The following is a 22108-nucleotide window of genomic DNA, read 5'->3' as shown; positions in this document are numbered from 1 at the left end:
GGGGGATGTGGGGGTGTTGGCTAGATGTGGATGGTGGACTTATTCTGAATGTCCTATGTGATCCCAGGTGAGTGCTGTGTTGTTCATTGCAAGAGGTGCCCAGAGAGAAATGGTACTAGAGATACCAGGATCCAGGATTTGGGAAGCTCAGGTGCATGAAGGTGTGACCTAGGAGGAAATTTTAGAGGATGGGTGGATCAAATACTTTCTGTAATAACCAAGGCAAAGGAGATCCTCTGGGAGGGTGATGACTAGGCAAGGTAACTGGAAGTAGTTCTAGGCCAGAGGAGCAGAGGCAGCAAGCTGTCTCGCTCTAAGCCTGGCGCCAAGGGTGCCAGGTTTGCTAGTGGTGTGTGGGGGGTGGGAGGTGGGAGTGGGGGCTCCAGGAGGGCTTTTAGGGAATCATTGATGAGAATAGGAAGGGAACAGGAGTCCTCTGTTTCCAGGACTCAGACAAAGAATTTGGAAGGAAGGGGAGCTTGAAGGGAGTACAAAAATACATACCCTCTGTGCAGCTTTGCTTTTAGCTCTTTGGCATTACAGTTTCCATTGAAGTCAAGTTCACCAGCTCTCCACAGTACCGTCCATTCATTTTCCATCTACCTGCTGACACAGGTGTCCTGTGGGCCAAATCTCACCCCATCATTTTCTGTAATGCATTTCATGCATGTTCCCATGTCTTTCATTTTTTTTTTGTTTGTTTGTTTTAAATCTGTCATAAAGATGAAACTAGACCTGGAACAAGCTAGACAAGTGGTCTGCCCCCTCATGCTATACCCCAGCCACATGTTTCACTTTTAAATATACTCTATGCAAAATATGGAACAGTTTTTCTGGCAGTCATCTTATTCAAAGCTTGCTGAGTTTCAGGTAGTTTAAGAAAAATCTTACATTAGTTCAGCCTCCTCCAAGTCTGCTTTAGTTAAGGACAGCAGGAAAAAATAGAGGCATTGTAATTTTAGAGGACAAAAAAGAAGCAGGCACTGGTTGGTTGACCCAGGCTATTGTGGAAAGTGGATGTATTGTAAAAGTAGCTTATGATTAAATCCCAACAGCAGGGGAAGCTTTGGACTATATCCTGTGTGTTAAGTATCCAATGCTTCTATTGTGCTTTATAAATGACCAGCCGCTTCCAAACACACTTTCTTACTCGACTTAAAAATTGCTTCTCTCTAGGAACTTGGCAGAATGGCTGAGACCTGCAAAATGAAATACACAGTGTTGGACAGCCCTTTGGGGAAGATCGAGCTGTGTGGCTGTGAGCGAGGCCTGCATGGGATACGGTTCCTCAGCGGAAAGACCCCAAGCTCTGAGTAAGTGTGAGCTATGAGCATGGGCACCGCATGAGTGGCGTGGGCTGAAGGCAGGAGTCAATAGGAGCCCTGGGTCTTTCCCATTGTCACAGTAATACAGAGCCTGTTGCCACCAATCACAAGCATTAGCATCTCTGAAAACAGTCTATGAGTTGTGGTGTCTTTGGTAACTCATATATTACCCAGTAATCTGGAATAGCTCATAAGCCCTGGGGACATGACTTTGATGAGAGCTTCCAGATATTTGATTCATGCGTCCTTTTGCAGAGGTGTTGAATTCTGTGAGCACTGAGCACGCGTGCGTGCGTGCGTGTGTGTGTGTGTGTGTGTGTGTGTACACGTGCACACAGGCATCTGTGTCTGACCAAGTGGGTATACATGTCTGTGTCTGCACATGGAAGCCAGAGGACAGCCTCCAGTGCTTCCCACCTTGTTTTCTGAGACAGTCTCTCATTGGCCTGGAGCTCACGGCTAGGTTAGGCAGTGTGGACAAGCCTCGGGGACTTGCCTGTCTTTACATTCCCAACACACGGATTACAAGCCAATGCCACACTGCCAGCTTTTCACATGGATTCTTGGGAATGAACCTAGATCTTCATGATTATAAAGCAAGCATTTACTAAGCCGTCTTTCCCACCCACATTGAGCATTTTGATTCTTGAACACTGGGGATACAGGGGTGGACAGCTCTCTCAATCGTGTGACTTACCTCAGAGGCTTTAAATCAAGCCTGGCAGGATCTATCAGCCACTTCTCCCACTGCTAGACTGGATCATTGGCTCTGTCAGCCCACTGTGCTGCTTCCTGGAGGTGGCACCAGGCCAGGAGTGATCACTGCAAAGGTGTGGAAAGAGTCTACTGGGTGACTTCAGAGTGCAAGGTCCTTTGAGGACATGTGTTCTCCTCTTTGCATGGTCCTTACCATATTTTTCTAATTGTAAAAACAAAACAAAACGAAGACAAATTGGAAGCACTCCTGAACGTCTCATTCTAAAGTGTAGCACTGAACTAACTAATTTCCTCTGTTTACTGGCTGTGAGTGGTAGCATTAAAATGGCAATTCTTGTTATTTCTGAGAGAAGTAGAAAAAAGAGAAGAAAAAGCACAAACTCCTATGCTGGGTGTTTGTCTTAACTGGCTAATAAACACAATGCCAAGAACATTAGATAAAGAAAATACATAAGAAACATAAAAATTGATTTTAATGGACCCCTGTCAGAGACAGCCATAATGAGCATTGTTTGGTAATAAATTCCAGTATGGCCCTCCCCAGCCAGCTCCTCCTGTAGAGCTGTGTGCTGCAATCAATATCGTCTTTAAGACTTCAAGACTGAAAAATAAGCAAACCTTTGAACTGCGGGAACAGGCTCCTCTCAGTTTCTGTGAGAACCATCTGGCTGTGGTGCTCAGAAAATCGCAGGCACCAAATAATTTGTAGGGAAAATGTCACTTTGTCTCTTAGTATGTTCAGTAGCTCAATAAATCATAGAAATTATGTGTTGGCTTCTTTTGGAGAAACAGTAAAGCTCTCCTTACTGTAAATTTGGGGAAGAAATTGTAAAAAGCAGGCATTATGAGATATATTTAGGGACTGGAGAGCTAGCTCTGAGGTTAGAATCCTGTACTGCTCTTGCACAGGACTTGAGTTTGGGTCCCCTGTGTAGGGTGGCTTACAACTGCCTGTGATCCCAGCCCCAGGGGATCCAGTACCTCTGACCTCCAATTACACTCATGTAGACAGCCCCATCCTCCCCCACAAAAACATAAAATTAATTTTTTTAGTCTTGAAAATGGTTTATTTCTTTAAGTATGTCTTATGGGTTGTGTGAACTGAACAGAGAGGCTAAGTTAAGTTAGGATTTGATTTAACTGAAAACAACCAGCCTGTAGTGGAACCGCACTGGGCTTCCCTCAGGGAGGGGCACTTGTGTGTAGATAGCAGAGGCCAGTCTGCCCATGTTGGGATTCTGGTGTCCCATCTCCTCCTAACCATTCTCTCAGTTCCCCACTGAGGCCCTGCCTGAGGCTGCAGGCCTGCCCGCCACCATCCGAAGACTGTTGCCTCCTCCTTTCTGTTGGTGCAGGACTTTGGAGAGGCTATCTGTGGGATAATCTTGACACTAGGGAATCCCATGAGTAGCAGTGGGAAGTTGGATTTTGAGGGTGTAATGGTTAACCTTGATTGGCAGTTTGGTGGAATTTAGAATCTCCATGGAAACAAATCTCTGGCCCTGTCTGTGAGGGATTGTCTAGGCTGGGTTAATTGAGAAGGCCCACCCTGGGTCCTGGACTGGATAAAAAGGAGACAGTGAGCTGAGCACTGGTGTTTGTCTGTCCCTGCTTCCTGACTGAGGATGCAACATGGCCAGCTGCCTCAGGCTCCTGCCGCCACACTTTCCCTGCCTTGATGGATCAAAGTAAACCTATATTCCTAAAGTTGTTTTTATCTGGTATTGTGGTAAACAACCAAACCAGTAACTGATATGGAGGGCTGCCAGAAACATGTATATGCATGTACCTAATCTGATGAGGTAATTCAAACCTCAAGGATACTCAGAATTCACCGTTTTTATTTTGTCAGTGTACAAAGCTGAAGTTTAAAACTTCATAGAGATATTTCAAACATAAAGTGCAGTAAGTTTTGACAAAAGCATACTGTCATATAGAGACCATCGCAAACAAGATCTAGAACTCTCTGGAAAGTTCATTGTGGTTTTATGCTCCAGCCTTGCAAAGACCTCTGTCTTCATTTTTCTTGAGTAAATTCCGAGGTAAGGAATTACTGGATTCCATGGCATATAAATGTTTAAGTTTGTAAGAGTTTGCCCATCATTTGGATATGTCAGTTTTTAAAGTTTTGGCCCTTCAAGTGGGTAGAGAGTATCATCTCATTGTGGTTTGAATTTTTAAAATTTGTACTTTACTACCTCTTATCCATTTTAATGCAGATTTTCTTTTTCTCCTTTTCTTTCATTTTTCTTTTTGTTACTGCTTTATGCATTTGAGTGCAAGTCCTTCACCAGGCGTGTGAACTGTTCCTTTGGTTTTTCCTCGAGACAGTGTCTTGCTGTCTAGCCCGGACTGGTTTTGAACTCACAGCCACCCTTCTGCATCAGCCTTCTGCGTGCTGATATTATAGGGATGTACTACCATGCCTGGCTTAAACTGTGATTTCCTCCCTGTGGTTTGAATGTAATTGGCTCCCATAAGTTCATAGGGAGAGATCCTATTAGGAGGTGTGGCCTTGTTGAAGGAGGTGTGAACTTGTTGGAAGACGTGTGTCACTGTAGAGGTGGGCTTGGAGGTTTCCTATGCTCAAGCTCAGTGTGACACGTAGTTCACTTCCTGTCGTCTACATAAATTGTAGAACTCTCAGCTTCCTCTCTAGCACCAAATCTGTCTGTATGCCGCCATATCCCACAATGATGATAATGGACTGAACCTCTGAACTGTAAGCCACTCCAATGACATGTTTTCCTTTATAAGAGTTGCTGTGGTCATGGTATCTCTTCACAGCAATAGAAACCCTAAGACATCCCCTTTACTTGTTTATATTTTGTTTTTCTAAATTTCTTTAGATGAGTAGTGTAGTGTGTACTTTTAAGAAAGCTGATCAGTTTTCCCCTTAACATTTAGCTTTTTTTCCCCCTTTAATAAATACGTAGCTGGTATACACCTTTAATCCCTCAGGAGGCAGAGGAAGGTGGATCTGTGTGAGTTCAAGGACAGCAAGGTCTACAGAGTGAGACCCTGCCTCAGAAAACAACAACAAAAGAAAAGAAAAGCAAAAGCCCCCAAACACCCCACAAAAAACATTATACCCACCATTAAAACTTGGAGTATTTGCTGTAATTTCATCAAAATCTTCTCCCGTGATATCCCTCAGGAATGTTATCCTTCTTGCACTTAGATATGTGTCTTGTTTAAGTGACCATGATGGATGTTCAGCTGATTTTCTCCAACACTTACTTAGTTTTATATAGTTGTCTCATTCCGTCCTTCGTTGAGGGAAAGCACCACTTCCAGTTCTGTTCTCTACTTGGCACTGCCTTGCTAGGGCTGTTCATGGTTTCATGGCCTTTGTTCTCAACCAGCCCCATGCTGACTTGGTTATGGAGTTTGTGCCCAACCTGAGATAGTTGGGCCATATCTCTAGCTGCTGTCTTTGGCCTTTGGGTATCCCCCCTTCTGTTTTGTTGTTGTTGGGAAAGGATCTCATGTAGCCCTGATTGACGTGGAACTCAGGGATGACCTTGAACTTCTGGTCTTCCTTATCTGCCTCTAAATTCTGTGACTAGAGGAGAGTGCCACCACCCTACTTGGTTTATGAAGAGCCGGGTGTCAAGCCTGGGGTGTTGTGCTTGCTAGACACACCCTCCACCAACTGAACTCCATTTCTAGCAGTCTTCTAGATCTTTATTTTGTTCTTTAAAATTATGTTTTTATTTATTCAAATGTATGCATATGTATATATACACACAGGATATTTTTATTCTATTCCCCTCCCCCTCCAAAGCCTCCCTTCACCTCCCAGCTGGCCCCAGGTCTCTTCATTTTGCACAATACCTTGCCAGTTGAAGTATCCGGTTTTACACAGCTTATTGTTGGCATTTGATTGAGAAGTGTCCGCTTCCATTCTTGGTTGCTTAACAGTTTCTTGGTATTGACTCTGTCGATTTGTGGTGTGATTTATCTCTGCATCTATTTGGGTTCTCTTTCATTTTTCTCAGCACGGTTTTGTAGTTTCCAGCATGGAGACCTCACATGTCTTTGATAGAATTGATTTTTAGGCACTTTGTTCTTGATAGTATTCTAAATCAGCTTAAAACTTTTGTTAACTTTTAAATTATTGCTGCTGGTTGTAGCCATTGATTTTGTTGTATGTTGATCTTATGTTGTAAAACTTCTGTGAATTCGTGCACAGGACCCTCCCCCACTCCTTCCTTGTGACTTTATTTCTATTTGTTACCCATGGTCAGCTAGAATCTAGAGTCCAGAAATGTTAATTGGAAGGTTCCAGAAAGAAGCCATCATGACTTGTCAGTCCGTGTCATTCTGTTTAGTATGACAACGTCTTGACCCTTCAGCTTGGGATGTGTCCCTTTCTGCCCACTGTATCCATTCTGTATATGCTGCTCACCTTCTAGTCACTTAGTAACTGTATCAGTTATTAGATTAACTTGGTATTATTGCTGTGTTCCTGTAGCCGTTTTATTTTATAATGACCCAAAGCACAAGAATCTGGAGATACAGATATGTCCAAGGCAAACTACAAAGTGCGTCCTTTAAGACTGACAGCTGGGAAACCAGCACAGGAAGGACCCAGACCCCCTGAACGTGGGTGTCAGTTAGGAGGTCTGCACAATCTATGGGTCCTCTGGCAGTGGATCAGTATTTATCCCTAGTACACAAATGAACTTTGGGAGCCCTCTCCACATAGAGGGATACTCTCTCAGCCTAGACACACTGTAGAGGGCCTAGGCCCTGCTCCGAATGATATGACAGACTTTGAAGATCCCCCGTGGGAGGCCTCACCCTCCCTGGGGAGCAGAAAAGGGATGGGATAGAGGGTTGGTGGGGGGCAGAGGAGGAGGGGAGGGAGAGGGAACTGGGATTGACATGTAAGACAAGCTTGTTTCTAATTTAAATTAAAAAGCAGAGAGGCCACAGAGATGTGGCTCACAGCACAGTTGGTGTCTGTGATTGTCTGATTTTGTACCTTCCACCTCTGACTGTGCCAGGGTTTGATTCTACCCACCATTTCAGGTAGCCTGTGTTTGGGAATGCATGCTTGTGAATAAGGGGTGGAGGGTTGCCTGTTGGCCATCCCTCTCTGTGAGTTCTATGTCTCTGCATTCAGTTGACTGTGGATCAGAAGTTCTTGGAAAATTGCATCTGTTATGAAGCCATACAAACTATTTTTCTGTCATTATTCTTTATGCAGAACATTTAAACAGCTGTTCATGCAGCATTTGTTAGGTATTATAGTAGTCCCTGAATGTGTAGCATGTGGGTGGATGTGAATAGTCTCTGCTTGATACTGCCATTTTCTGTGAAGGATTCAAGCATCTCTGAGTGTTGGTGTGCCTACAGTCCTGGAGCCAGCTCCCTCTGGGGAATGGGGGATGACAACTATGCTTGTTCTGGGTGTCATTTGGAGTTCTTTAGGATTCCCATATGAATTCACTCTGCATAGTGGCAGTATGCCTCTCCCTGTGTGATGCTCATGCCTTGTGTTTGTACTAACAACACCCACTAGTAAGACATATATTAAATATCTCACGAATTCAGTGGACAGCATTCCCTTGTCCTAGTAACAGGACACCTCAGTGTTTCTCCTTCTGCCAGCCTTCATACTGGCATGGTTTCTCAGACTGCAAACTGGGGGAGTCCTTAAATGGTTTTTTGTCCATGTGCTTACATAGCCATTTCATTTTTCTTTTTCATGTTCTATACATATGGTGGAGTGAGTTGATTTCAGAATACTAACCAATCTTGAAATGCTGGCCTGCATCAATTTGTTCGTTTAAGTATACTAATATCTCTGGCATTTTAGAATGTTTGGGGTGTTTCTGACAACATGCACAAGCATGGAAGTACACCTCTGTTTTTTGTTTTTTTTTTTTTTTAAATGCCAGGTAGGGGATGGTCTTGGGTCTTCCCTGGATGTCAGCTGGTGTGCCGTTTCATGCTTAGAGTTTGCTGTGTAATCATAGCTGTGTACAGCTCTTACTTACCACCAGGCTACTTCTGCAGCCTCCTCTTCTGCTGATCAGCAGCTGAAGGATCTTGAGTATTGCTGTCTCTTTCACGTGTGACTTGGGGGGGTCTCCACAGTCATTTCTTACTTTCTCCAAGGGCTGTGGCTTTATTCGGTGGGTGACTCACAGGCTGACTGCTGATGCCTATCTTAAGAGGGAGTCCCTGTGTTTCTGTGCAAGCCTAACCTCCCCACACTCCAGGCCTTGTATGTGTTTAAGGCTCCACACTGTCATGTGATTGCTGGTTTGTTCTGGGTCATACCTGTCACCTCCACTTTCTTCTGTTAAAGTTCGGATGAAGCACATTGGTTTAGAAGTAGCTTTTTGTAGCAGTTTTATTTGATGACCTCCTGCCCATATCTCCAAGTTGTCAGCCATTGCCTCCTGCAGCATAGCTTGGTCTTTGTAAGAGCCTGACTGATGCCCTCCATGCTGTCTTTCTGTGACTGTGGAGCCCTGACCTCCTTAGTCTGCCCTGCAGTGCCTAGGATGTAGCAAGAGGATTATGTGGCCTGTTTATTTTCTTTATATCATCTTGGGCCATGTTAGCATCCCATAGTGTTCTTCACACTGCTTGATTACTTGAAACAATGACTGTGCTGTGAGTCACACTTAGACTACACAAACAGCAGCAGGTATACTTTGGCTGTCAGGCACTGGTGCAAGCCAAATGTGGCTCATCTTTAGCATGTCAAAGATTTGCAACCCCCTTCATTTTCTCTTTTATTGTAAACCTTGTAATAAAAGTATAGGAATGTAATCTTGGAAATTGTATGTAGATTAACCAAACTCATACAATATCTTTTGTATCTTGAGTGTACAAACTGCTTGTAGTCCATTTTCTACTTTGGATAATTTAACAGACTCTCCTGGCAGTAATTCATATGTGATGTTTACAGATCTGGTGTGGCGTTTTCCTGGTCAGTTCTAGTGTGGAAACTTTTGGGGGAGGTCTGAGCAAGATGAATTCTGTGGGAGGATCATCTAGTGCCTACCTAGTCCTTCAGGCCCAACCTTATAAGCTGGTTTGCCATGTGCCTTGTGAGTGGTGTACATGAAATAGTTCCCGGAAGAGCTGTGCGGTCCCCGAATGACCCATAGTTCTTGGATAGAGCTGTATGGTCACAGAAGGGCAGAATGTACTAGTAGTGTAGTTGTGCTTCCTCTCATCTAGGAAGTGGTGTTGATACCTCAATTTGCCTCTTGGCTTTGCTCCCTGTCTGCTCAGTGCTTACCTAATGCCAGGTAGAAGGAAGAGATGGGTTTTACCATGAACCTCAAGTTCTTATGCTATGGACCCAGATTAGCAAAAAGCTTTGCTCTCTGGTTTTTGTTGCTCTTGGGAGGCAAGGCTTGCAAAGGTGCAGGACTGTTGTGTTGGTGAGTCAGAAGCAAGCCAGTTACTTCATTCTTCCAGGCTCATCTTAAAGAGAGAGAAGGGTTGTTGAATGACAGCTAAGAAAATATGTACATCTAAAATATGAACTGCCTATCAGCCCAGGATTTATTTTTATTTTATTTTATTATTATTATTTTTTAAATGTGTGTGTTTCCAACCTTTGGAGCAATGTATTCACTTTAGGGTAACAGATTAAATCAGTTAGCTTCAAGCAGGGGTGGGTAAATGTTCTGCCTCTAAGGCATGTTGGGATAAAAATCCTTAAATCCCTCACTCTTAACAATAAGCTTCTTTGAGAGGTGTCTTACAACACTAGCGTTTGTGCCTGTGTAAAGGAGAGGTTGTCAGGAAGACGCACCTGTGCCCATTACCTACACAGCCAGCCCTGGATAGGCTGGGGACAGTCTGGCCATAGTTAGGAATCAGACTATGCCATGTGTCATCGGTGGAGGGAAGGTCCTTGCCACCTGCTGTCCAGTGCTCATGTGTCACAGGTTGTGGCAGCAGCACTCGAGAATACCCACAGGTTACCAGGTACTATTTCTTGACCAAGAACTTGGACTCCCAGGATTCCATTCAACAGCAACTTTCACCCCAGGGGGAGGCTCCAGGGTTGTGTGCAGGCTCTTGGGGATTTATAGCTCAGACCTGGAATGCTATAGGAGTTTGTGTCCATACTGTAGCCATTCCTGGTGGAATTAGATGTGCCCTGATTAGCTGCAGCCCTTTGGAGTTGGTCCCTGGCATTTGCTGCCTGTGGTATAGACAGATGTTGACCATGCTACCTACACACTCGGTCCTTTCTAGTTCATGATCGTGTGCGGGTGCCCCGTAATTGCCTGCCTTCACCCCATTGCTACCTTTGGTCTCTTGTATCCCTCATCCTGTTCCATCCCCTACTTCTCATGGCTTTGAGAAATCAATTAACAGGCGTGTGCTTTACTTTTCTTACCATTGTGACTACAAAGCGGACAGGAAGCCATATCAGGGAAAAGGGGATGATTTTAGCTTATTATCTAAAGGCACGGCCTATTGTGGTGGGGGAGGTTTGATGGCAGAAGTAGCTGAGTAGCAAGAGGCTGCTTGCTCACATCTGGGTGGAGTGGGAGGCAGAGTGCAGGGAATACTGGCAGTCAGCTGGCTTCATCCCTTTTCTCCTTTGTTTATTTATTCTGGACCTCCAGCTCACGGGATGGTGCCACCCACATTCAGAGTAGTTCTTTCCTCCTAAGTTTAACCTCTTTGGAAACATCCTCAAGGACACACCCAGTGGTGTGTCTCCGAGGTGATTCTAAACCCAGTCAAGTGGACAGTGAAGAGTAACCATCACACAGACTTGTTTAAATTATACTGTAAATGAGTTCAGACAAGTGTCTGAGAAGAACAGCTTATGTGCTAACTATAACACCCAGATGATGTGGGAATTCATTCTGCCAGTTGTTTTTGGGGTGCCGGCCTTAAGGTGTGACTTCTGTGTTCGGACGTGATCTCTTTATAAGGAAGAGGAGGGGACTTACTTGCTCTCGTGGGAGGTCAGAGCAGAAACAAGCCTTGAAGCCGTTCACATCTCCCTAGAACAGAAGGGTGGTGGGACAGGACAGCTGGACCCACAATGGCTTCCAACGTCTTCTGTATTCCTGAGTCTGTATTTTCCATTGAGTTCCCATGGTAAAGACATCTGTAAATTCTCGCTTCACCCAGAGGCCTTTCCTCCTCTCCTGCAGTTTGCAGGGTGAGGGAGGGAGGGTCCGCATCTACTCAGGAGCTAGGACCCAGTAGCACAGACTACTGCTTGGGGCCTGCCCCATCCGGAAGGGTGTATCTGTTGTCTGCTGCATTCCTGAATCCTTTAGTCACTCTCAATGAGAGGAAGAGGAAGTGGCAGGGAGGGACAGGTGACAGGGTCTTAGGAGGAGTTCTAAGGAAGATGCAGATATACCCTCTACTTACCCAAATCTCTTGTCACACTGCCACTCACAGAGTGGCCTTTTTCTAAGCCCCCACCCCCACCCCCCAGATGTTTGGACCCTGGGGTAGTCCTGACGCAAGTGCTGTGCTAGCAGGCCACCTGAGTGCCAGTGACTTGAGGAGGAAAACGTTCTTCAGTGGAGAGAATCCTGGGCCGAAAGGGAGGGAGCAGGCTCACTCACCTTTGCTGTATGTCACTGTAAGCCACATGTTTGCAGCTTGTCAGGGGGTGATGCCTCAAGCTAGGTGAGCAGGGGAGGTGCCCAGCCATGTTTGTGCTCGGTGGACCCCCCCATCAGCCAAGGCAGCCCCTCCTGACTCCTTGTGAAGCACAGCTGAGTGCTGGCTAAGGCACACATTCCTTTCTTAGATTGGACTGAACTCCAGTTCGAGAATTCTCTCTTGATCTTAATGTATCTTCAGTGTTTCCTGATGTTTCCATGGTCTGTAACTAGTGAGTGAGCTTCAGTTTTGTTTTGAGGATGTTAATGTCATTGACACTCTAAACTCAAAGCATACTTTGTTTGCTAAATTATTTCCTTTAAGACCGTAACAGTAATTAGATGGGCTCTGTGTTTCTGATGTGCAGGATAACTCCTACACGCCATTAGCTCAGAATTTTAATTGAGCTGAAGGTTAAATGGGTTTAAAATTTTGAATTAAGTTGAAGCATTGTCTTATGGTGGGTTTGTCTAGAATTTTGATTTCCAGGCATCATTGAATAAATTTAGGGTTCACTTAGGACTTTCCCACTTACCCCTCATTCTCAGAACAGGGTAATCTCCCATGTGTCACACACAAGCTGTGTGGGAGTACATAGCACTTGCCTTCAGGGAACCCAGCCCTGCACAGGGGATAGGCGCAGGGATCTTCAATATGGGTGTTGTGAGAGCAGATTGCTGAGTTTGCCCAACTGGGGACCATGTGGGGCTACGCCCAAGGCTCTGGCAGTAGAAATGGGTACCGCCCGCTAAGATGAGACATTGTACTACAACCTCTGATAGATAGAATGAGGGTGGCCTGGCAGAGGGAAGGTATTTGGAGGTGGGCCCTGGCTGGACAGCTGAGGAGTGGTGCTTTCTCTAAGGACTGAAGCAGAAGCAAGCAAGGGACATACGGGACACTAGAGACACCAGCGTGATGTGGAGGGTCTTTTTTATTTTATTTTTGAGATTACAATATAATTTCAACATTTTCCCCTCCCCTCCTCCTCAACCCTCTCACTAATTGTTGTAACTTGTATAGATGTGTATATATATCAAATATGTTCCTAAACATAAACAGCTCAGTCCGTACAGTGTTACTTGTATGTATGTTCTCAGGGCTGACCATTTGCTGTTGGGTAATCAGTTGGTGTGCTCTTCCCTGGAGAAGATAGTTTTTCCCACCTGAAGAATTCCTCAGTTACTTGTTGTTCTTTGCGTAGAGTTGAGGCCTCGTGGGCTTTCTCCATCCACTGTAGCATGTCTATTGTTGCTGGTTTTGTTCAGCTCATGTTTAGTCAGAGACGTTGATGAGAATTTAGTGGTGTAGCTTCTGACATTCCAAGGACATAGGGTCTTACAGAAAAACTCCTCAAATGGAGGGTCATTTTAACATGTGACTAGTCACCAAGAAGCCCCAGATGGGAATGAAGGAAGACACTTGGGGTGGGGAGACAGAGAACAGGGAGAGGGGGACATCTGGAGGCCAGTGGAGGCAGCAGATGGGTGTCTCTGTGAGATGGCTTTGGGACATCTGTACCCTCTTTGTGGTATCTTGAAGTTAATTCAGGTTTTCTTAAGTTGGAAAAAAGATTTCCCTGGCATTGGCCTTCTTGGAACCCAGTGGGCCATGCCTAGTTATTGTTGCCGCACTGGCTTCGGCTCAGCAGTGTCTGCTCCCTGCATCTCCGAGGTAGAATTCATTTTGGCTCCATCCAAGCCAGACCTGATGCGTCACACTTGTTCCTATTCCCTCAGGAACTGAGTTTTGTACACACCAGTGTCCAGTAGTCTGAGACTGGGGAGGGGCATCAGGGAGGAAGTGTTCTGCAAAGAGCTGTTGAAGATGTCTTGCTTTCCTCCTCTGAGGAACTTGGGTTTTCTCCTTGGCCATGCTCCCCAAATGGAAGTAAATCAGTCCTGGACCCAAGGGCACTGAGAGAAGCACCCACTTCTACTCTACAGCTGTCTTAGTCTCCTCTTCCGTGGCCTCCAGCTTCTAAATGCCTTGTCTCTTGCAAGCTCTTCTGGTCTGGCTGAGTGTCTCCAGGACCCACCTCTCGGTAAACAGTCCCGAGACCCTCTCTTCTCCCCACCAACACATGTGTGAACACAGATGTGTTGTGAGGAAGGAACATGGCTTCCATGTTACACTACCAGAGTTGACCAGCAGGTTTGGAGCAGCCGTGGAAGGGCACTGGTTCTCCCTAAGGCAATCTTAACCTTCAGTGTTCACTAGAAGACTGCTGACTTGTTTGGAGTGTGAAATTGTAGTCTCTTCCTTCCTTCTTCCTCCGTACTTCCTTTTCTTCTTCCTTCCTTCCTTCCTTCCTTCCTTCCTTCCTTCCTTCCTTCCTTCCCTCCTTCTTCCTTTCCTTCCCTCCCTACTTCCTTTTCTTCTCCCTTCCTTCCTTCCCTTCCCTTTTTTTCTTTCCCTTTCATTTCCTTCCTTTCTTCCTTTTCTTTTTTCTTTTCCTCTCTCTGTTTTTGAGATGATGTCTTTCTTTGCAGCCCAGGATATCTTTGATCTCAGAGTATCCTTGCCTCAGCCTCCTGAGGGCTAGGGTTATAAAAGCATACACCCTGTAATCCTGATTGGGGTTACAGTTTTCTTGCACAGATGGCTATTGGTGGTGGGTTCACTGTCATCTCCAAGTTGCTTTCCTTGTGCCTTTTTTCCCCAGAAGATTGTCCTCCCTTTCATGGATAGCACAGGTCAAGGCTGTAGAAAATGCCATCACTTGTCAGCTTTCTTCACTAAGGACCCTGGGGTGTATTTTCAACCTCAGATCAGACAGCATCTAACCCAGTGGTAGGGTAACCCTGTCTTCCCACAGCCACGTTCAGAAAGGCTTATATTGGTCAGTGGGCTGGATGGTGACAGGGTGAGATCACACCGTTGGGGGGCACACTCTCCTTCCTTCTCTGGAAGCTGATGGGGTGCTACAGTGTCCTCCTCGCTGTGTGCACCTCAACACAGGGGCTCTCGATGGGGAATGTTCCAAGTACAATGTGGTCATTCTAGCCGCAGTGTCTTGCCTGGGTATTTAGACAAGCTAAAAACAGAATATAAAGACTTTAGAAGGGTGTCATCACGAGGAAAGAAGCTTTTAAGACAGCCCATTACAACAGGAAGCTAGAGATTTGAGGTGTGCTGATTACTTGCTTCTCAGCTAGAAAACCATTGCATGTACCGTATGCATGGTGGTGTATATATATACATATAATACTGTACTCTAGAAGTTTCTTTTCTGCCTGTTCATTCCCTTTACTAAAGTGCACACTTACGCTAGGGAAAAAGAAGTTGTTTATCCTTCTGAATTATTACATACCCCAAAGGTAACCTCCCCCAAATGCTGGCTTCTCCTTTCTAAATTCATCTGCAAAAATACAGAGTTTCTGGCCCATACTTCATCCACTTTGCTGGCTCTGCTAGGAAGAGTTATTGTATATCCAAGCACGGATTTTATTAAAAAGAACTGGGCCACTTGTTTCCTTCAAAGTTTTTTGGTGTGTTTAAATCTTCCCTAGGTAAACAAAACTTTTATTGGAAATAATATTTTGAGATGTGACACCCTTTGCCCAAGCAGTGATGCTGAGTGTGCTGGACTGCAGCAGCTGGAGCCAGGCTCTGTGGCTATGGCTGGGCAGAATGCAGGGTTGTCCTATGGAAAGGGGTCTTGTCCTAGACCTTTGAGGAGGGTGCCTCGTGCACACCAAAGTACAGCAGAGGTCACAGTGTTCTGGAGTTTCTGGTGGGGTGGCACAGCCTCAGGCCCATGAATGGAAAGAATTCCAGAAAGGAAGCATCCAGCACCTCCAGGCATTGATGATGGGCTCCTGCCAATCAGAGCAGATCCATCTTTCTATTCTGTCCTGGTCCTTCCCCTCCATCTGCAGTGGTCCACTACTTTCCATGAAATTGCAAAGATCCTTCTTCGCTCCCTCCCTCCCTCCCTCCCTCCCTTTCTCACTCCCTCTCTCCCTCCCTTACCCATACCTGGGCACATGGCTAGGGATTCTAATTTGTTTTGTTTTTTGAGGCAGGATCTCATGTAACCCAGGCTGACCTCAACCTCTGTCTGTAGCTGAGGTCTTTTCTCCCTGCCTCCACCTCCCAAGTACTAGGGGGCAGGTGTATACCACTCTACGTGGTGGAAACACCTCTGAGAATCAAACACAGAGTGGCAGACATCCTGTGCAAGCACTCTATCAACTGGGACACATCCCCAACCTGATCAGTAGTTCTGGGCCCCCAGCAACCAAACTGCATAGTCTGTTCTTGACTCTAAGAGCTGGGGACCATACTAATTCAGGAGTGAGTGGGCACTGGGAAGAGAGCGAGCGGGCTTGAGGAGTTTCCAGTCTGTTGTGATGTGATGGGACCACCATCATATATGGTGTCTGTTACCATCCACTTTTCGTTATGTTGTGTGTGATTCTCTGCTGTGACATTGATTCTCTATGAAAGTTTGAACCTTCAGGCACTCAGCCATGAGGAACTAGCCAAATCATTCTCACTGTCTGTACCTCTGTCAGTTGAACTATTTACTTGGGTGTGTAGCCTGCACAGCATGGCCAACACGATGCTGGGCTGCATAGAACTTGTATTCCCAGGTCTTCTGGACTGAATGAGGGGCTGTATGGCCATTGCCCTCAGCTGCCCTTTCTTTGGACATCTCCTAAGGACCACCCTGTAGACAACAGAATCTGGAGGATAGAAGTTGAAGGCACTAGGGTCTATCCTGTAGGTATTTCATGTTTTTTTTTTTTCATACATATGTAACCTTTTGGCCTCATTTCTGGCTTTTTTTGTTAATGTATGTAAAAATATTAAAAGCCCTTGTATATTACATTCAAAACTATGTCAGCTACCCTGCTTTTTTTCTATTTATTAAAACTTTTCAAGCAGTAAAAACATTTTACTTGTTAATGAGGGGAATGGGAAGTTAATGACACAGAGCCTGGATCCTCCACAATGCCTCTTCCTAACCATGTGCAGCAGCTCTCCCGCCCCATGTCGTTTAATTTCTTCGATGGGGTTCAGTAGACACATGCAAACAGATTTAAGATCATCCCTCAGTTTAATAGCGTCTGATATTTTGGGTCAAAGACTCTTTCTTGGGAGAGTGGCATAGTTTCCCGAACTAAATTTATTAATATTAGTGATATTAGGTTATTCTGCATGGAGAGAAATGGATTGTTTTTTAGCATTAGACTGTCTTTCCTTGTGGTGGGGCAGGAGTTGGTGAAGGGGAGCACTGGGGGCTGTGTCCTTTGGGTTGTGGAAGTGAAGTGAAGTGATGCACACCCTGGGAGGTGATCTGGGCCCTAGCACCTGGTGAACAGCGTTCACTCAGGGCCTGGAAGCTTGAGGACCCATAGCCTCATGGTTCTGTCATTGAAGTTCAAGGAAGGAAGAAGTTAAAATTGGGTCACCTCTTCTGGGATTGGCTGCTCTTGGGTTTTGAGGTCCTAGAGAGTAGGGCCTTGATTCCCAAGGCTGGTGTTGGAGGACCCAGTGTGGTGCCTAGTCCAGCAGTGCTCCAGAGAGCCAAAAGGATTCATTAATTGCAGGGCTGGGGGCCGATAGAAAGTGGTCTTGTTGAGAAGTGGCACAATTATGAGTGTGGAGCCAGGGAGTTCAGCAGGAGCTGCCAAGGTTGGCATCCCAGCAGAGTCTCTAAAGATAAATCGAGCTACACTTGGGATCAAGGGAGCCATGTAGTAACTGGAACCCCCACCACCAGCAGCTGTGGCACCTGCTGCCTCCAGAATGACAGTCAGCTGTGAAAATGGTGGCTTCTTTGGGGCTCTGTTTTGCTTAGTTCAAAGCCCATGGAACTCTTGCCATGATCATGATGATGCAGAAGGACTCTTGGACTGGTTTATTCTCTACCTTCACCTGTCAACTTGAGGTGAAGTGACGTTTCACTGTCTTAGCATCTACTCTGGTCCCAGTGTGAGCACTTGTGTTGAAGTCCTAACCCTCCGCATTTCAGCATGTGTTAAGATCCATGGGTCGACCCTGTAAAAGGAGATGAAGGTGGACACAGACCCATGGTTTGGCATGCTAAGGTAGCCCTCGCCCATGGCTGATGCATACAGTAACTGTGTAACTGGGGTTTGGGATTTTTTTCCTCACTGCCATGGAGATTTGCTGGGGAAGAAGGTGTTGAGCCATCCTGGCCAGCTCCATTTCTGGACCTACAGCTGTTGTCTGAACAGGTGGGTCCTTTGGGGCCTCAAGAGGAAGGGTTGTTTGAACATAATTAAAATGGAGTTTTTAGTAAGAAAATGAAGTTTGGGAAACATCTGTCTTCCAAGCACACGGACTTCTATGAGATTTGGAGCTGATGTTAGCGAGACCCTTCTTCTCCTTCATGGACTATTCCTATGCCTCTGTGGTCCAGTGGTGTGGCTTTTCCAAGTGTGATGGACCTGCTTCAGAGAGGTCATGAGGCTGCACTGCCACGGAGGGAGGTGAGGACTGCTACCGTCTGCTGAATGTGGGTGTAACTGTGACTTCCTGGTGTTTGGTAGTCTCTACTGCCTCTATCCATACATCTTTTTTACTCGGTGGTCCCTGAGGTGGAAAGACACCCATACCTCTTCATTTTCCAAATACCTAGTATATACAAGTATATTGTCTTCTTTCCAGTCTGAAAGCCTGCTGTGAGAGCTTGCCCCTGGGAGCTGTTGCTGAGTGCCATGTAGGATGAGCATTCTAGATCATGGCTGGTCCCCAAGGGGTATTTTGCCACAAGGTCTGCTTGAAAAAATTGGTGAGCCTTTTCCTTGGTCATCTTCCCATCTTTTCTTAGGAGCTTGACCCGTCTGGCATCTTCCTGTCAGTGTCAGCCAGGGACTTGAGGTTGAATTTTGATATCTTTGGTGTTTTGAACATGGTACTTAAAGGTTTGCATGTGTTGCATGTTTCTTACACACTAAAAATTAGTTTGCTTCTAGCGCTGTCCTGTGATCTTGCATACTTGATGCAGCTGTAATTCATTAGTGTAGTGATTGTTAATTGGCTAATTGGTGTTGTGATTCTGGTTATGCAGAAATCTCTGAATTCTTACATATCTCTGGCTTCCCCTGGCTGTGGAGCACCTGGTCTAATTTTACTCCCATCATGGTGATGGTATAGTGTCTACCAGGTTTTGGTGATCATTGCAACGTTTTTGTTTTCTCTTTTCAGATCAAGTGGAAAAACATCATAACTTCTCCCCGTTGCCTTCATGGGATATAGAGTTTGAGAATTCTCTTTTTAGACATTTTCAATAGTGAATTATTAGACTAGGAAAAAGGGGGGCTGGGTTTGTTCTCAGCCTTGTAGAACAGGATTTACATATTTACAAAGATGAATATTCTAAAATATAAGTGCAAGAATATGAACTCGCATAAGGTGAGGTGGAGGCTCTGTCTTGACATTCGCCTTTCTCCTTCTGGCAAGCATCCAGGCATATTCCAGCAAACAGGAGCGCCAGGAGCTAGCGCAGGCCTGGGGGGTGCTTGGATGTGGGAGGGGCATTTCCAGGAATTGGGCTTCAGAGTCCGTTTAAAATTGAAAGCTTATCCATTTTTGATAGACGGCCAAATATAAATGATAACACCTTGGTTAATAGGCTGTGATGAAGTTGAAGGTGGGCTTTTCTGGGAAATCCTTATTGAAATACTGCCCATTTGAGTGAATCTGATAGACCCTGAGCCCGAAGCTCGCAGGGAACATTACAGAATGCAAATGGGGAGATTTGTGTGTGTGTTTTCTTCCCGAGTTGTCGCTCTTTCCACAGAAGTGAGGAATATCAATGTTTTATGGCCTTTCTCCAGGTCGCCTGTGTCTATTACTAGCTATTCAGTGTGGCCCCAGCCTCAAGGGCACTTGCTTGCTCACCTTCCTGATGTGCAGCCCGTAGCCTGGTGCCAAGGTGCCGTTTCACCAGCGTCAGCTAATTTCTCGTTTCCCTCTCCTCAATGCTTCCATCTGGAGATTGGAAATCCCATTTCAGCTCTTCGGTGGCGGCTGTGACAATCTTCTGTGACTTTTGTTATTGCTGCTGGGCGCCATGCCCAAGAGAGGCCCGGGTGCCGCTCTTTGGCGTCTGCTCTCAGAATCCTGCTTCCCACTCTTTTGTGAAAATGTAGTCCGCTTAGAGCTTTACTCAGAGTGTGTCGGATCGGTTCTGCATTTTTTCTTTTTCTTTAACTTTCTCTCATTTTCCATTTCCATCTCAGATTCTCTGGGTGGTTTTCAGCTTGATGCTAGGCCTTCCCATTGCTGTAGAGAGTACCAGGTTGCATCTCACTCGCATCTAGATGATGGCAAGCAGTGTCCAGTTTGGAATTCGAGATTCCAGTGAGCAGTGCTGGGTCTTTGAAGGCATTTGTGTGATAGTCAGTTGCTACCCCAGACCTCTGAGAATCCTTACACCTATCACAATTAGATATTATTATTAGATATCGTTAGGACGAGGCACACTAGGAACACTGGGCATCTTAGGATGGGCCGAATGTTGCCATCTTTGTTCGTTATCCTGTTCACCTAAATCCTGTTATCTTCTTAGGGGAATGACTTCGTAGATAATCTGTGTGATTAAAATAACAGGATATGTTTTGTCAACTCAGACCATAGGTTGACCTGTGTACTATGTATCCAGTATTTATTCAGGGTGACTTCTTTGAAATAATTAATAAAAATGGATAATTGAATGCACAGTAGCCTTCTTACCTTACTCCTTGATCCCATAAGATCTTGGAAACTAAAACTAGTTTGGGCCCTTGAGGGATTCATAGAAATTAGGTATGTCTGCATATGAAAAGGGATGGTATGGTGGAAAAAAATTGAGTCCTTAAGTAATTTGCGATTCCCAGTGATAATTAGAGAGCTCTGCCCCAGCTCTGTCTTCCCGACCGCTTTTTCCTGGTGTTTTTAGGGCGCTTTCTTGAGTATTAGCAGCTGATCTCTTTTCCTTGCTGTGTGATCCCACTGTAAGGTAAGTGGTTTTGGCATCTCGTGTTGCCTTGATGGGTTATTAAATTGTCACTCCTCGGAGATGAATGTGGGCCACAGAGTGTGTTGTGTCATATATCATTCTAGTCATCAGGACAGTTCTAGAAAGATGAGGAAGGGTAAATTTTTTCAAATTTATGATTGGAATTAGGAATTTTATTAAGTCCTCAAAAGGAAAAAGAAGAGGGGAAAAAACCCTACAAACTTTTAACGTCTTTCTCAATATGCACATCTTTGTTCTCCATAGTGGTCTGCACACGGCTCTAATTTGTCTTTGGGAAGGACAGCGTTTTCACTCCTGGGCCTGCTCTTCTGTACACCGATGCAGGGTTGATCATTGGGCAGTCCGCAAGGAAGGTTGATCTGTTCAAGATTTACTGTACATCACCTCAGCCGTCATTCCCATAAGTATTAATTTTAACTCCACTAATAAGAAACTGAACAAAAGTGGAATTATGGGTTCAGTAGTATCCTGTGAAAGGTCAGTTGTTAAAAAGGCAGAGTCTGACATTCTGTGAAAAAGGTGCTTGCATTAATCATCTCGATGGGAGAGCGCAGGGTGTTCTTGACCAGTATCCATGAACCTCACAAGGTAAGGTTTCAGGCTCCGTGTGCAGGCTTTCATGTTAAAGAGGAGACTTGATTAGATGTAGGTTGAGACAGTTCGTAGGCTCATTTACTTTAGGAGTCTGAAGGTTGCTTGTGAGATAGGAAATCTTAGGATGTGTGCTTCATACTTTCGTTCTACAGGTAAGTTACTGTGTGGCAGCATTCAGGGTGCAGTGGCTGTGCCACACACAGAAACATTCCTGGAGGTGGGTGCTGGTTATCTCAATGGAAATCCCCATATGCAAATATTGATAGGATCCCTTTAGCCTCTTTAATGTTCTGTTAATGGCTGTACTAACTGTCCTGTTGACCCTGCTCTGCAAAACAGTCTGCTTCTTGATCCCTCATGGTTCTCTTTATTTTCATGAGAGCCTCAGAGTGCCTACTATGTTCACAGAGCCTAGTCAGAGGTTTCAAGTTAAATTACCTGCGTATTTTATGTGTCCTGTCAATTCGGTGTTAAAGTTCAACACAAATATATAAATTATTAAGCAGTTAAGCGCTGACACATTCATCAGCCGAACATCTTTTATTGTGGCCTGTTGACAGATTATTTTCATTCAGCCATTAAAGCCGGGTGCTGCTGGAGTTGAAGCTGTTCCTGGGCTCCCTTTGTCTTTGTTGCCACGGCTGGAGAGCATCTGTGTCCGAGGTGAATGTGGAACTCCCAGGATCTGTGCTTGGGAACAAATCTTTTCAGATGTTTTCCTCTAACACCAGTTCCTGCAAAGATCACATCTCTCTTCTCATTTAATCCCATCTAGCAGGTTCTATGAAGGTAGTGCTGGGGGCATGCATTGGTTTGCTAGGGCAGTTCTGTACATACCTGCCTCCTGTCATCC

The 22108-nt window shown here is 45.3% G+C and overlaps 1 protein-coding gene across 1 annotated transcript in view; it reads left to right on the top strand.

The window, feature by feature from the left end:
- Nucleotides 1-1188: 1188 nt before the first annotated feature.
- The window catches only part of Mgmt (O-6-methylguanine-DNA methyltransferase), a 183100-nt gene continuing 162180 nt past the window's right edge, over nucleotides 1189-22108 (top strand). Inside the window, exon 1 of the mRNA XM_035441285.1 lies at nucleotides 1189-1313. Within this exon, the coding sequence (XP_035297176.1) occupies nucleotides 1189-1313 (125 nt within the window). The remainder of the gene's footprint in view (nucleotides 1314-22108) is intronic.

The sequence above is a fragment of the Cricetulus griseus genome, chromosome 3 (assembly GCF_003668045.3).
Source record: "Cricetulus griseus strain 17A/GY chromosome 3, alternate assembly CriGri-PICRH-1.0, whole genome shotgun sequence".
Classification (NCBI taxonomy): domain Eukaryota; kingdom Metazoa; phylum Chordata; class Mammalia; order Rodentia; family Cricetidae; genus Cricetulus; species Cricetulus griseus.
This window is presented reverse-complemented; position numbering and strand designations above follow the sequence as displayed.